General features: G+C 46.4%; 1 protein-coding gene across 1 annotated transcript in view; it reads left to right on the plus strand.

Moving 5' to 3' along the window:
* Window positions 1-3,136: 3,136 nt before the first annotated feature.
* The window catches only part of pof1b (POF1B actin binding protein), a 98,362-nt gene continuing 85,655 nt past the window's right edge, over window positions 3,137-15,843 (plus strand). The window contains exons 1-3 of the mRNA XM_083761477.1: window positions 3,137-3,429; window positions 7,863-8,123; window positions 9,143-9,226. Of these exons, the coding sequence (XP_083617603.1) occupies window positions 3,190-3,429; window positions 7,863-8,123; window positions 9,143-9,226 (585 nt within the window). The 5' untranslated portion in view covers window positions 3,137-3,189. The remainder of the gene's footprint in view (window positions 3,430-7,862; window positions 8,124-9,142; window positions 9,227-15,843) is intronic.

Consider the following 15,843-nt stretch of genomic DNA (forward strand, 5'->3'; position numbering starts at 1 on the left):
GATTTCATGTCAATGCCAATTTTGAGCATTGACCTCAGTAGAAGGGCTGCTGCTGTGAATTTTACACCTCTCCCGCTTAGCGGAGAGTGGAGTGTGGTAGAGGACATCTCCCCGAACGTGCGGGTATGTCCAGATAGTTGCCTCGCGGAGCCGTCTTTTGTCCAGTGTCCATTCTGGGTCCGGAAACGGTACTTTTTGTCAGCCTTGACCACAGTAGACGGTCTGCTGCTGTGAATTTTACACCTCTCCCGCTTAGCGGAGAGTGTGGTGTGGTAGAGGACATCTCCCCGAACGTGTGGGTATGTCCAGATAGTTGCCTCGCGGAGGCCTCTTTGTCCAGTGTCCATTCTGGGTCCGGAAACGGTACTTTTTTCAGCATTGACCACAGTAGACGGTCTGCTGCTGTGAATTTTACACCTCTCCCGCTTAGCGGAGAGTGTGGTGTGGTAGAGGACATCTCCCCGAACGTGTGGGTATGTCCAGATAGTTGCCTCGCGGAGGCCTCTTTGTCCAGTGTCCATTCTGGGTCCGGAAACGGTACTTTTTGTCAGCCTTGACCACAGTAGAAGGGCTGCTGCTGTGAATTTTACACCTCTCCCGCTTAGCGGAGAGTGTGGTGTGGTAGAGGACATCTCCCCGAACGCGTGGGTATGTCCAGATAGTTGCCTCGCGGAGGCCTCTTTGTCCAGTGTCCATTCTGGGTCCGGAAACGGTACTTTTTGTCAGCCTTGACCACAGTAAAAGGTCTGCTGCTGTGAATTTTACACCTCTCCCGCTTAGCGGAGAGTGTGGTGTGGTAGAGGACATCTCCCCGAACGTGTGGGTATGTCCAGATAGTTGCCTCGCGGAGGCCTCTTTGTCCAGTGTCCATTCTGGGTCCGGAAACGGTACTTTTTGTCAGCCTTGACCACAGTAGAAGGGCTGCTGCTGTGAATTTTACACCTCTCCCGCTTAGCGGAGAGTGGGGTGTGGTAGAGGACATCTCCCCGAACGTGTGGGTATGTCCAGATAGTTGCCTCGCGGAGGCCTCTTTGTCCAGTGTCCATTCTGGGTCCGGAAACGGTACTTTTTGTCAGCCTTGACCACAGTAGAAGGGCTGCTGCTGTGAATTTTACACCTCTCCCGCTTAGCGGAGAGTGGGGTGTGGTAGAGGACATCTCCCCGAACGTGTGGGTATGTCCAGATAGTTGCCTCGCGGAGGCCTCTTTGTCCAGTGTCCATTCTGGGTCCGGAAACGGTACTTTTTGTCAGCCTTGACCACAGTAGAAGGGCTGCTGCTGTGAATTTTACACCTCTCCCGCTTAGCGGAGAGTGGGGTGTGGTAGAGGACATCTCCCCGAACGTGTGGGTATGTCCAGATAGTTGCCTCGCGGAGGCCTCTTTGTCCAGTGTCCATTCTGGGTCCGGAAACGGTACTTTTTGTCAGCCTTGACCACAGTAAAAGGTCTGCTGCTGTGAATTTTACACCTCTCCCGCTTAGCGGAGAGTGGAGTGTGGTAGAGGACATCTCCCCGAACGTGCGGGTATGTCCAGATAGTTGCCTCGCGGAGCCGTCTTTTGTCCAGTGTCCATTCTGGGTCCGGAAACGGTACTTTTTGTCAGCCTTGACCACAGTAAAAGGTCTGCTGCTGTGAATTTTACACCTCTCCCGCTTAGCGGAGAGTGTGGTGTGGTAGAGGACATCTCCCCGAACGTGTGGGTATGTCCAGATAGTTGCCTCGCGGAGGCCTCTTTGTCCAGTGTCCATTCTGGGTCCGGAAACGGTACTTTTTTCAGCATTGACCACAGTAGACGGTCTGCTGCTGTGAATTTTACACCTCTCCCGCTTAGCGGAGAGTGTGGTGTGGTAGAGGACATCTCCCCGAACGTGTGGGTATGTCCAGATAGTTGCCTCGCGGAGGCCTCTTTGTCCAGTGTCCATTCTGGGTCCGGAAACGGTACTTTTTGTCAGCCTTGACCACAGTAGAAGGGCTGCTGCTGTGAATTTTACACCTCTCCCGCTTAGCGGAGAGTGTGGTGTGGTAGAGGACATCTCCCCGAACGCGTGGGTATGTCCAGATAGTTGCCTCGCGGAGCCGTCTTTTGTCCAGTGTCCATTCTGGGTCCGGAAACGGTACTTTTTGTCAGCCTTGACCACAGTAAAAGGTCTGCTGCTGTGAATTTTACACCTCTCCCGCTTAGCGGAGAGTGGAGTGTGGTAGAGAACATCTCCCCGAACGTGCGGGTATGTCCAGATAGTTGCCTCGCGGAGGCCTCTTTGTCCAGTGTCCATTCTGGGTCCGGAAACGGTACTTTTTGTCAGCCTTGACCACAGTAAAAGGTCTGCTGCTGTGAATTTTACACCTCTCCCGCTTAGCGGAGAGTGTGGTGTGGTAGAGGACATCTCCCCGAACGTGTGGGTATGTCCAGATAGTTGCCTCGCGGAGGCCTCTTTGTCCAGTGTCCATTCTGGGTCCGGAAACGGTACTTTTTGTCAGCCTTGACCACAGTAGAAGGGCTGCTGCTGTGAATTTTACACCTCTCCCGCTTAGCGGAGAGTGGGGTGTGGTAGAGGACATCTCCCCGAACGCGTGGGTATGTCCAGATAGTTGCCTCGCGGAGCCGTCTTTTGTCCAGTGTCCACTTTATAAAGTCCATGCACTCCAGTGAATAGCATTTATCCATTTAGATAACTTTATTATTATTATTATAATGATTTAATTACTTATTTTTACACAGAAACATAATGTGTGTCTTATAGCATCATATAGCATCATTTAAATGCTTAATTTGTAGTTTTAATGTGCAAATTAAACTTTTTTTCAATACTCTAGAGGGTACTCTTATTTTGAAGAGATCGTCCACCGGAAGCCTTAAATCTGTTCATTAGATCTGTTCACTAGACGCTGCCCAGCAGCAGAGCCCAGCAGACTCTCTTCCTGCTCCTCCGTCTTCTGCAGGTGTTTGTTTGGGAGCCGTTTGTGTTCAACTCTGTTTTTATCCGTTTCTGCACAAAAAACAATATAAACTTCAATTAACACCTTTTAAACGATCCATTCTTTACTCATGCTCCAGTCCATGGTTTAACCGGAGCTCTCCTGAGGACGGGACGGTCACTTTGACAGGACTTCTTCTGTTTTTATTGTCAGTTTATTCATTGTTACCTGCGTCAGTCGGTCGGTCTGTCGGTCCGTCCACTCACTGTCCACCATGATGAACAACATGACGTCATACCGGACCATCAGCGTGTCATCGGATCCCGGTGTGACGTCGTACCGGACCGTGCCGGCGGTGCAATACACCACGGCGGTGAACGGCGCGTCTTACGCCGCGGTGAACGGGGCCTCCGTCGGCTCCGTCGGCTACCAGCTGGTCCCGGTGCAGCAACAGCAGCAGCTGGTCCCGGTGCAGCAACAGCAGCAGCTGATCCCGGTGCAGCAACAACAACAGGTCAGTCAGTGTTGCCAGAGAATACTGGACAACTCACTAAAAAGAGAATATGCATTTGCTGAATACCTGAACACGGTAAAAGACCCAAAAGCATTGACTATATAGGTACATATTCAGTCAGACCCCGAAAGTGGCCGAAAGTGAAGACAACTCACCCCGAAAGTGAAGACATCTCACCCCTGGTGAGTTGGCTTCACTTTCGGGGTGAGTTTTTTCTAAACTTTATAATTTTATGGAATTTTAAGGAATTTTATGATGAATTCCTGTTCTTTGACTATATAGAAGTGTCTATTTGTACGTCTCTAAATGTTTTGATGAATTGAACAAGTGTAAACAAGTGTAATACTTAATTAATACACTTAATTATTACACCCCCAATAAAAAAATGAAAAAAATACATAAATACATAAATTCAGATAAATAAATATAATCTAAAGTGCTTATTACATCAAATGTTGTTTAAATTGTGCGGGGCGCGCTCTATGATACATCTCATTCCGGCCAATCGCAATTTGCGTCATCACTTTTGTCCTCAGTTCAGTGTCTGTGTTTACAACAATGTTTGTGTTTACGCAAACACTCAGAACTAAAAAACATGGCATGGATGCACCTGGGACGTATCCTCAGTGATGTATCCTGAGGTCAACAGGGTTTCACCTGGGACGTATCCTCAGTGATGTATCCTGAGGTCAACAGGGTTTCACCTGGGACGTATCCTCAGTGATGTATCCTGAGGTCATGGATGCACCTGGGACGTATCCTCAGTGATGTATCCTGAGGTCATGGATGCACCTGGGACGTATCCTCAGTGATGTATCCTGAGGTCATGGATGCACCTGGGACGTATCCTCAGTGATGTATCCTGAGGTCAACAGGGCTTCACCTGGGACGTATCCTCAGTGATGTATCCTGAGGTCATGGATGCACCTGGGACGTTTCCTCAGTGATGTATCCTGAGGTCATGGATGCACCTGGGACGTATCCTCAGTGATGTATCCTGAGGTCAACGGGGTTTCACCTGGGACGTATCCTCAGTGATGTATCCTGAGGTCATGGATGCACCTGGGACGTATCCTCAGTGATGTATCCTGAGGTCAACGGGGTTTCACCTGGGACGTATCCTCAGTGATGTATCCTGAGGTCAACGGGGTTTCACCTGGGACGTATCCTCAGTGATGTATCCTGAGGTCAACAGGGTTTCACCTGGGACGTATCCTCAGTGATGTATCCTGAGGTCAACAGGGTTTCGGGTCTCTCAACATCATACCCCTCAAGTTCCCTTAAAAAGATGGCTGGCCGATAACATGTCCTAATTTTTATTTTAGTATACTGACTTCTATAGTGTAGTGATAAATAGCACAACTGAAATAAATAAGGGAAAAAAAGAAAATAAATCCAGTTTTATTGGTCAGTTTTTACGGATTTGTCCTGTTTTAGTTTTTTGCCTCCTGGCAAAATACAAAAGGTATTTTATTTTTTGTCTGTATTGTACTGTTATTGTCTGTTGCTCCCCTTCCCCTTTCCCCAAGAGGACCACAATTAAAACAAGCCTAACGGCTTTCTGGTTCTCAAACATTTTCATGACAATGACCCCTAGATGAATGTATCCTATTTTGTTGCCTAATTTCTCCTTTCATTGTCGAAGGCAAATATGAGTCGTGTGGGGACAAAGATGACGTAAAGTTTCCCTTCATTGTCAATAGCATTTAATGTTTGTGTTTTGCGGACATTTTGTGCGGACAAAAGCTGTATATAGGAGGGGCTAGCACCCCTCGAAAAGTGACGATGCCTTATTGTGATTGGTGAAGTATGATGATGAGGTAACCCACTTACCATAGGGTTTAGGGTTAGCGTTAGGTTTCTGGTTTAAGAACTTCAGTGTTTTGTACTATACAATTCTATATGTAAAGTACAGAACAAAGAATGTTTGTTTTTGCCATCTTTGTTGAAGAGTCTGAGCAATTAGGTTTTACTTTATTTTATCCCAGTGTTATTTTTAGGTGGCTAAGACTAGATAGTTTAAGTAGCCTATAGGCAGGCCTAAAGTTCAATGGATTGTTCAAAGACTGAGCTTAAATCACAATTTGCTACTAAAAGTAACACTAAGACAAAGTTGCTAAAATACTTTTAGTCTTACTAAAATTACTATAGGTTAGGTTTCTGGTTTAGGTTTATTCTAAGTGGGGAACAAAGAACCTTTTTTGCATACCCACCATGCAAACCAGCTCAGTGGCCTTGTGGTTAGAGTGTCCGCCCCGAAACTGGGAGGTCGGGGTTCGATCCCCGGCCGGGTCATACCAAAGACTGTAAAAATGGAACCCAATGCCTCCCTGCTTGACACTCAGCATCAAAGGGTTGGATCGGGGGGGGGGGGGGCAAATCTACTAATCAAATGATTCCCGAGCGTGGCACGGCTGCAGCTCAGCGCTCCAAGAGAGATGGGTCAAATGCGGAGAACAAATTTCACCGCGGTAACGTGTGTGACAAATCGTACGACTTTGACTTTGACTTTGAACCTGGGGAACATAGGTACGCTCCCAATTCTAGTTGTCTCTCTCACACTGCAGCAGGTCTCCTACATGATGCTGTGTCTCTCACACTGCAGCAGGTCTCCTACATGATGCTGTCTCTCTCTCACACTGCAGCAGGTCTCCTACATGATGCTGTCTCTCTCTCACACTGCAGCAGGTCTCCTACATGATGCTGTCTCTCTCACACTGCAGCAGGTCTCCTACATGATGCTGTCTCTCTCTCACACTGCAGCAGGTCTCCTACATGATGCTGTCTCTCTCTCACACTGCAGCAGGTCTCCTACATGATGCTGTCTCTCTCTCACACTGCAGCAGGTCTCCTACATGATGCTGTCTCTCTCTCACACTGCAGCAGGTCTCCTACATGATGCTGTGTCTCTCACACTGCAGCAGGTCTCCTACATGATGCTGTCTCTCTCACACTGCAGCAGGTCTCCTACATGATGCTGTCTCTCTCTCACACTGCAGCAGGTCTCCTACATGATGCTGTCTCTCTCTCACACTGCAGCAGGTCTCCTACATGATGCTGTTTCTCTCTCACACTGCAGCAGGTCTCCTACATGATGCTGTTTCTCTCTCTCACTGCAGCAGGCCTCCTACATGATGCTGTCTCTCTCTCACACTGCAGCAGGTCTCCTACATGATGCTGTTTCTCTCTCACTGCAGCAGGTCTCCTACATGATGCTGTCTCTCTCTCACACTGCAGCAGGTCTCCTACATGATGCTGTTTCTCTCTCTCACACTGCAGCAGGTCTCCTACATGATGCTGTCTCTCTCTCACACTGCAGCAGGTCTCCTACATGATGCTGTTTCTCTCACACTGCAGCAGGCCTCCTACATGATGCTGTCTCTCTCTCTCACACTGCAGCAGGTCTCCTACATGATGCTGTTTCTCTCACACTGCAGCAGGTCTCCTACATGATGCTGTCTCTCTCACACTGCAGCAGGCCTCCTACATGATGCTGTCTCTCTCTCACACTGCAGCAGGTCTCCTACATGATGCTGTCTCTCTCTCACACTGCAGCAGGTCTCCTACATGATGCTGTCTCTCTCACACTGCAGCAGGTCTCCTACATGATGCTGTCTCTCTCTCACACTGCAGCAGGCCTCCTACATGATGCTGTTTCTCTCTCACACTGCAGCAGGTCTCCTACATGATGCTGTCTCTCTCTCACACTGCAGCAGGTCTCCTACATGATGCTGTCTCTCTCTCACACTGCAGCAGGTCTCCTACATGATGCTGTCTCTCTCTCACACTGTAGCAGGTCTCCTACATGATGCTGTCTCTCTCACACTGCAGCAGGTCTCCTACATGATGCTGTCTCTCTCTCTCACACTGCAGCAGGTCTCCTACATGATGCTGTCTCTCTCTCTCACTGCAGCAGGTCTCCTACATGATGCTGTCTCTCTCACACTGCAGCAGGTCTCCTACATGATGCTGTCTCTCTCTCACACTGCAGCAGGTCTCCTACATGATGCTGTCTCTCTCTCACACTGCAGCAGGTCTCCTACATGATGCTGTCTCTCTCTCACTGCAGCAGGTCTCCTACATGATGCTGTCTCTCTCTCTCACACTGCAGCAGGTCTCCTACATGATGCTGTCTCTCTCTCACACTGCAGCAGGTCTCCTACATGATGCTGTCTCTCTCTCACACTGCAGCAGGTCTCCTACATGATGCTGTCTCTCTCTCACACTGCAGCAGGTCTCCTACATGATGCTGTCTCTCTCTCACACTGCAGCAGGTCTCCTACATGATGCTGTCTCTCTCTCACACTGCAGCAGGTCTCCTACATGATGCTGTCTCTCTCACACTGCAGCAGGTCTCCTACATGATGCTGTCTCTCTCTCTCCCACTGCAGCAGGTCTCCTACATGATGCTGTCTCTCTCTCTCCCACTGCAGCAGGTCTCCTACATGATGCTGTCTCCGGTGAATCCGGTGGGTCCGGCGGTGAGTCCAGTGTACCTGCAACAGAACCAGCAGTACCTGCAGAACCAGCAGCAGTACCTCAACTACCAGAACTACCAGAACCTGCCCTGCAGCCTGTCCCCTCTGCCCAGCCTGGCCCCTCTGCCCAGCAGGGTCAGCCTGGCCCCCCTGCCCACCAGGGTCAGTGTGAGCAGCAGCCTCGACGACGTTGACGTCGTCTACAGGCACCACGACGTGAGTGTGGAGGACAAGAGAGCACGTTGTGGTTGTGGTTGTTGTTGTTGTTGTTGTTGTTGTTGTTGTTGTTATTAGACAGTGGTTTTATATACGTGGCAAGAAAGCGCCTAGTCCAGGCCTAGTCCTAGTCCAGGCCTAGTCCTAGTCCAGGCCTAGTCCAGGCCTGGTCCTAGTCCTAGTCCAGGCCGTCTCCTCTGGGTTTTTATACAGCTGGTGGATGGAAATGACGCTCACACGCGGCTGCAACTTGTAGCGTCGGCAAAGCGTTTAGGTTTCTTTTGGGGCGTTTCTTGAGAGAGAGAAAAAGAGGAGCGGAGCAGCAAGGAGAAAGAACAGGAGGATTAAAGATAAAGAACAGGAGGATTAAAGATTTATGAAAACAATCTATAGAACGATGCGTGTCCGTCTAGTACAGCATGTTAGGGCTGTCACCACATTCTGTGTGACGATTAGTTGTGATTAGCGATTTAATTGTGTTTTTTTTGTTGTTGAACACTGGAACATGATTTCTGGTTGGCTTTTACGCCTATTCGTGAGTTGTCTGACTGAACCTTTATATATATATATATTATTTATACAAAATTATGACTGACATTCAATAACTTTATTCTATAGAGTGGTAATGATTCTGAATCCATTCCAAAACATTGTTTTGCACGAAAAACTCTCCCTTAATTGGGCTAAATTGCCCAAATATGCTGACCTCATCACATTTTGTGATTACGGTTATGATGGCCGTTTTTAGCCGAAGTGGTGTCTTCCGTGCAAAAACTAATGCTTTGCAATGGATTCAGAATCATGAAACTCCCTAGTTTGACACGTCACATGACACGTCACATGACACATCACATGCTACTTAAAGCATAATGAAAATTAGAAAATCTCTCTCTGTCTCTCCATCCCCCCTCTCTGTCTCTCTGTCTGTCTGTCTGTCTGTCTGTCTGTCTGTCTGTCTGTCTGTCTGTCTGTCTGTCTGTCTGTCTGTCTGTCTGTCTGTCTGTCTCTCTCTCTCTCAGGTGACCAATAGAAAGTCTTCGTCAGTCTTCAGTCATTCTTCCAGTCCCATCAAGAGTCCAGTTCCCAGCGTGTGGGAAGAGGAGGTTAGCATGCACGCACGCACACACGCACTGCACACACGCACGCACGCACGCACGCACTGCACACACGCACGCACGCACTGCACACACGCACGCACGCACTGCACACACGCACGCACGCACTGCACGCCATGCACTGCATACGTGTCAGTGTGCACGTCTTTGTATTGCCGTACTTCAGGAGACATCAGAAACGGTCTCTCGTTACAAATGCAACGTTTTGCATTTGTGACATTGTGTGTTTTGGACCTGTTGTAACCCGAATCCTCTGACCCCCGACCCCGATCTGAATGTTTTATGAACTGTGACCTCAGCTCTGGATCCTCTCTCTCTCTCTCTCTCTGTCACTCTCTCTCTCCACACACACACACACACACACACACACACACACACACACACACACACACACACACACACACACACACACACACACACACACACACACACACAGCTGGAGGATACGTGTTTTGATGAGTACCGTAATCATGTACAGTAATTACTCACAAAACAGTGAACACATCTGTACCTTCTTGTGGGGACATGTTTTATGAGGGAGAGAGAGGGGGGAGAGAGGGGGAGAGAGAGTGAGGGGGAGAGAGAGAGAGAGAGAGAGAGAGAGAGAGAGAGAGGGAGAGAGGGAGAGAGGGAGAGAGGGAGAGAGAGGGAGAGAGAGAGGGAGAGCTCTTTGGTGTGCCATGGGCGCAAAACAGAGTTCTATTCCCTGTGTCTTTGGTCAGGGCCCTGGCAGTAAAAACGACTCCTATGCCTTGCTCAAGGGTAACAACCGCAGTGGTTTGCATTTGAACTCGGCCCTTTTTACCTTACGTAGCTTCTACTCTACAAACAGCCAAACCAAGTTTATTCTTTCCAAGAAAGGCTTAAGGCAAAAGTCTCCGTGATTTATTATTTGTCTGACAACTAATCGGCACTTTAACTTTGTAATGGAGACAGTCGTATACCCATCGTGGGTTTACAGGTGTAAAGAAGAGGGGGAAATGTTTCTTTTTGTGTGTGCAAAACTAGGATGGTTCTTGACGTAACACGAGCTCAGGAATCACCCCTAGCGTCTTATCTCTCTCTCTCTCTCTCTCTCTCTCTCTCTCTCTCTCTCTCTCTCTCTCTCTCTCTCTCTCTCTCTCTCTCTCTCTCTCTCTCTCTCTCTCTCTCCTGGTGGAGAGAGAGAGGAATGTGGCCCTGGGGGGCCACATGTGGCATGCGGCCCCGCCTTCACTTAATGCGGCCCGCAGGTTAATATCGGACTACTGATTATATATGATTGATTTCAGCTGACATTACCTCTACCTGCTTTAATTATTCCAGTCAATAATAGTAGCTTAACCCATTTAGAAATTTAAAAAAAAAAGTTTTCTAAATCATGACAATTTTCTGAAAGATTTCAAGCACATTTTAACGATTTTTCAAAAACAGCAGACCGACAAGCTCGTAGCGCGCCACTCGGGCGCGCTATGACCTATGAGCTTGTAGATCTGCTATTTTTCAATAGCTAAATTATAACATAATGTTTAAAACTAGTATTCACATTTTATTGTATATATTTTTTATGTCCAATGTAATTGCATTCATAAAGTTAACATAAGCATAACTAAATTCATTAGGAATTCGTTTTGGATTTTAACTTTTTCAGGATTCCAATTCAAAAATAGCAAAACATAATTCAGGATTCCAATAAAACAAATAGCAACATTAGCAGATCTTTGCTACTTTTGCGTGACATAGAATGAAGAAGTAGTAGGGCATTCATTAGCTACATCTAAATATACTGTATATAATTTCTGCTCGACAGTATGCAATGTGCGTGGCCCTCTGGAGTGAGTGTGGAACTACAGTATAGTGGCCCTCTGGAGTGAGTGTGGAACTATAGTGGCCCTCTGGAGTGAGTGTGGAACTATAGTGGCCCTCTGGAGTGAGTGTGGAACTATAGTGGCCCTCTGGAGTGAGTGTGGAACTATAGTGGCCTTCTGGAGTGAGTGTGGAACTATAGTGGCCCTCTGGAGTGAGTGTGGAACTATAGTGGCCCTCTGGAGTGAGTGTGGAACTATAGTGGCCTTCTGGAGTGAGTGTGGAACTATAGTGGCCCTCTGGAGTGAGTGTGGAACTATAGTGGCCCTCTGGAGTGAGTGTGGAACTATAGTGGTCCTCTGGAGTGAGTGTGGAACTATAGTGGTCCTCTGGAGTGAGTGTGGAACTATAGTGGCCCTCTGGAGTGAGTGTGGAACTATAGTGGTCCTCTGGAGTGAGTGTGGAACTATAGTGGTCCTCTGGAGTGAGTGTGGAACTATAGTGGTCCTCTGGAGTGAGTGTGGAACTATAGTGGTCCTCTGGAGTGAGTGTGGAACTATAGTGGTCCTCTGGAGTGAGTGTGGAACTATAGTGGTCCTCTGGAGTGAGTGTGGAACTATAGTGGCCCTCTGGAGTGAGTGTGGAACTATAGTGGTCCTCTGGAGTGAGTGTGGAACTATAGTGGCCCTCTGGAGTGAGTGTGGAACTATAGTGGCCCTCTGGAGTGAGTGTGGAACTATAGTGGCCCTCTGGAGTGAGTGTGGAACTATAGTGGCCCTCTGGAGTGAGTGTGGAACTATAGTGGTCCTCTGGAGTGAGTGTGGAACTATAGTGGTCCTCTGCAGGCCCTCTCCCTTTCACTCTGCACTATGCTTATATGACTGTTTACCTTGCTGTTTTTGACCTAAAGGTCATGTTTGCCTTGTTGGTATTGACCTATAGGTCATGTTTACCCTGCATATTATGATCTCTCTCAAGTCTGTCTGGATAAGTAGTGTCTGAGAAATGTCTTTATCGTGGAGTGCATTTTTATTTTTTAAATATGCAAAACCAAAAGGAAAAAGATCTCCCAGTCTTTGGGACATTCTAAATGCTTTAGTTTGTATACAGTACACTATACAGTAAACCAACAGTAGCCTGTTAAAGCATTCAATGATTCATGAACACAACAATATTATTTTAAACCATTCAATGCTTTGTAAAAAAGCAACGGCAGTGTTTTGAAATCTGTCGTTTTGACAGATGGTATAAATTCCTTGCTTTGGGTGTGACTGCCAGTTCCCCCACAACCGTCTGCCGTAGGGGCGTGTGTATGTGTGTGTGTGCGTGCGTGCGTGCGCGCGCTGGTACTGTGCATGTGTGTGTGCACGTGTGTGCGCATGTGTGTGTGTGTGTGTGTGTGTAAGAGATTCATGGAGCTGGTAGCAATTGACACTTTAAACTAACCGGTGTGAACCGGTTAGTTTAAACATATGCCAGGAGGCATGTATAGGTCTGTACAGGGGGTGTGTGTGTGTGTGTGTGTGTGTGTGTGGGTGTGTGTGTGTGTGTGTGTGTGTGGGTGTGGGTGTGTGTGTGTGTGTGTGTGTGTGTGTGTGTGTGTGCGTGTCATAGTGCACGGTGGCAGTAACATCTCCCTACAGCCATGAAAGTAGTTCTGATGACGTCACCAGGCAGGTGTTCCTCACTATACTAATCACAGCCTGGGGAAAGACTCTGACTGGATTCCAATCCCCACCTAATAATAAATATTTATAGCCTATATATATATATTATTGATGATTAAAAACACAGAGGTGCATGGGCTGGGTTCTCAGGTATTTCTAAATGTATGCCCCCCCCCGCCGCCCCGCCCCCAATACAAACAACAAATAACCATAAACCATTCTGACCTGAGATCAGATTCCAAAAATGTCTGTTTTGAAAATGACAGTTTTCTGACAAAGCTATGTTCAGTCGTTCTTCGATTTTTCAAAAATAGCAGATCTACAGAAGCTATGAGCTTGTAGATCTGCTATTTTTCAATAGCTAAAGCGTAACGTAATGCTAACACCAAAAGGGGTTCTTCCCGCCCAAAATGGGTTAATAATAGAGAAAATATATCATAAATGATGAATACTGAAACCAGATATAATCATTAAGGAAAGTTTATGCATTTACTATGTGTGTAAAACTCTACATTTCTATTTCCCAGCAATTCAGTTGGATAATAAAAAATAATTTGGCGACCCTCGGAGGGGTCGCGCCCCACGGGTTCCCGAGAACCCCTGCCCTGGAGCAGTGGTTACCAAAGTTGTCCGGTCGAGACCTAAACAAGTTTAGATGTTTTGCCCGGGACCCAAACTATAGTTAATATAGCAGATCTGCGCCATGTTGCAGACCTGCTATATTTCCACTATATTTCATTGGAATCCTTGGCTGTAAAGTAACATTGTGAATTCATTTTAAAATGCATTATGTTAACTTTAGGAGCTTAAGAGCGTCTGCTAAATGCCTAAATTGTAAATTGTATGGACTGGAGCCCAGGCTGAAAGGAAACCACGTTTTAGTTTGTCATGGACTTTTGAATAGTTTTCATTCAGTCTTAGTCACATTTTTCTTAGTCACCTGGAATGTTGTGTATAGTGTATAGTTTTAGTCGACTTGATCTGCTATTTTCAGCCTGCAATCAGGTGTAAAATGATTTATACTAGTGGATCTCTTTTGGCCACTAGTCCCTCCCTAACATCTTTGTCTAGTTTCTAATTTGTTCACGACATTGTCGCTTATTGAGAGAGGGAGGTGAAACTATGTGTAGTTGAATAGACGTGTGTCAACACTCTGAAAGAGAGAGTGCAGCGGTCAAACACCATGTCTAAAATACAATCAATCACTATGTCTGTCAAGTTCTGCAACACACACACACACACACACACACACACACACACACACACACACACACACACACACACACACACACACACACACACACACACACACACACACTAGACTACTGCATGGCAAAATCTACAAGCTCAAAACATTTTGCCAGCTTTTAGATTGGCTGTTGTTTAGCTAAGAATAAAACTGTGAAACTAACGGCGTAAATCCTAAACACTTCTAACCCCTAAACCTGTTTAATCCGAACACGATTATGTTTCTAATTGTAAACATTATTATCTCTAATAATCTTTTTTGTAATCATAAATCATCCTTTCATCTTCTATTTCGCCGTGGGGATATTTAGTCCTACACACCGCACATTGTGTCAGACAGCCCTTTGGATGTGTCTAAGTGACTGTACATGTATTTAAATGTCTCTAAGTGACTGTACATGTATTTAAATGTCTCTAAGTGACTGTACATGTATTTAATCCATTTTGGGCGGGGACCCATTTTGGCGTTAGCATCATGTTATGCTTTAGCTATTGAAAAATAGCAGATCTACAAGCTCATAGCGCGCCACCGAGTGGCGCACTATGAGCTTGTAGGTCTGCTATTTATTTTAAACTGTCAGGATTTAAGACATTTTTAGAATCTGATCTCAGGTCAGAATGGGTTAAAGAACCACCATTCTTCTGTGAGTTAGAATCTGATCTCAGGTCAGAATCGGTTAAATGTGTCTAAGTGTTTTGTCTACAGTGAGTCTACAGGTATTCCAATGGTTATGTTTAAGTGGCTCTTTGTCTAAATGATTTTAAACGTCCTTCAATGCTTTGAGTGTGTGTGTTGCGTTACGCTATGTTCCCACAACCACAGAATGCCAAGCATTCACACGTAATTACAGGACAGACACGCACACACACACACACGCACGCACGCACGCACGCACGCACGCACGCACGCACGCACGCACGCACGTGGTATAATTGGAGTTAGAATAATAGGAATCGTCTTAAACTGTCAAGTCGATTTGAACACAACTGTGACATACATTCATGTTAGTTCACGGTTGTCTATAGCTTCATGACAGCTTGATAACAGGTTAGATAATAATGGCTACAAAGTGTGTGTGTGTGTGTGTGTGTGTGTGAGTGTGTGTGTGTGTGTGTGTGCGCGCGTACATGTGCTGTTATTAATCATATAAACAGTCTGTTTTTTATGAATGTCTGACTATTCTAAATATTCGATTGCATCATATCAATAACTCTGTTCCATAACTCTGAACAGGTGAGCTCTGTGATTCTGTCAGGTACGTCATGTGACACCATCTGGGTGGTTTATGACAGTGGTTTTTCAACCAGGGGTCCTTGAGGGGGTTCCAGGTGCTCCTAGTGGCTAAATGATATTGGTAACCAAATGGACCCCTTGTAGATCTTTAACTCTTGAGAGCGTAACATGAACATCATATTACCTCATATTACACTTCCAAGAGGTACATTATTGCATTACTTAACCCATTCTGTACGGGAACCCCTTTTGGTATTCTGTTATACTACGATATGGAGAGGGCCACTATTTTTCCACACTCACTCCCTATAGGGCCATATATTGCTGTCGTAGCAAAAATAGCGCGTTTTGAGCTTGTATATCGTCTATTTTTTGCTATATTCGAATTGAAATCTTCCATTATTTTTTGCTATTTTTGAATTGGAATCCTGAAAATTAACATTTTATGTAATTTCAAATGCCTTTAATTATACTTGTGTTGAAGCATTGAGCTACTAATTTAGACTGAAGTAAATATAGCGGGTCATGTTTGCATGTTGTGGAATTGTAAACAGCTGAAACCAATATTATATCAGTATTCTGATATTAACCTGAGGGCCACATTAAGGGAAGGTGGGGGCCGCATGTGGCCCCCGGGCCGCCAGTTGCCCTCCCCTGCTCTATAGCTATTG

The sequence above is a fragment of the Protomyctophum parallelum genome (assembly GCF_964188405.1).
Source record: "Protomyctophum parallelum genome assembly, chromosome: 1".
NCBI lineage: Eukaryota > Metazoa > Chordata > Actinopteri > Myctophiformes > Myctophidae > Protomyctophum > Protomyctophum parallelum.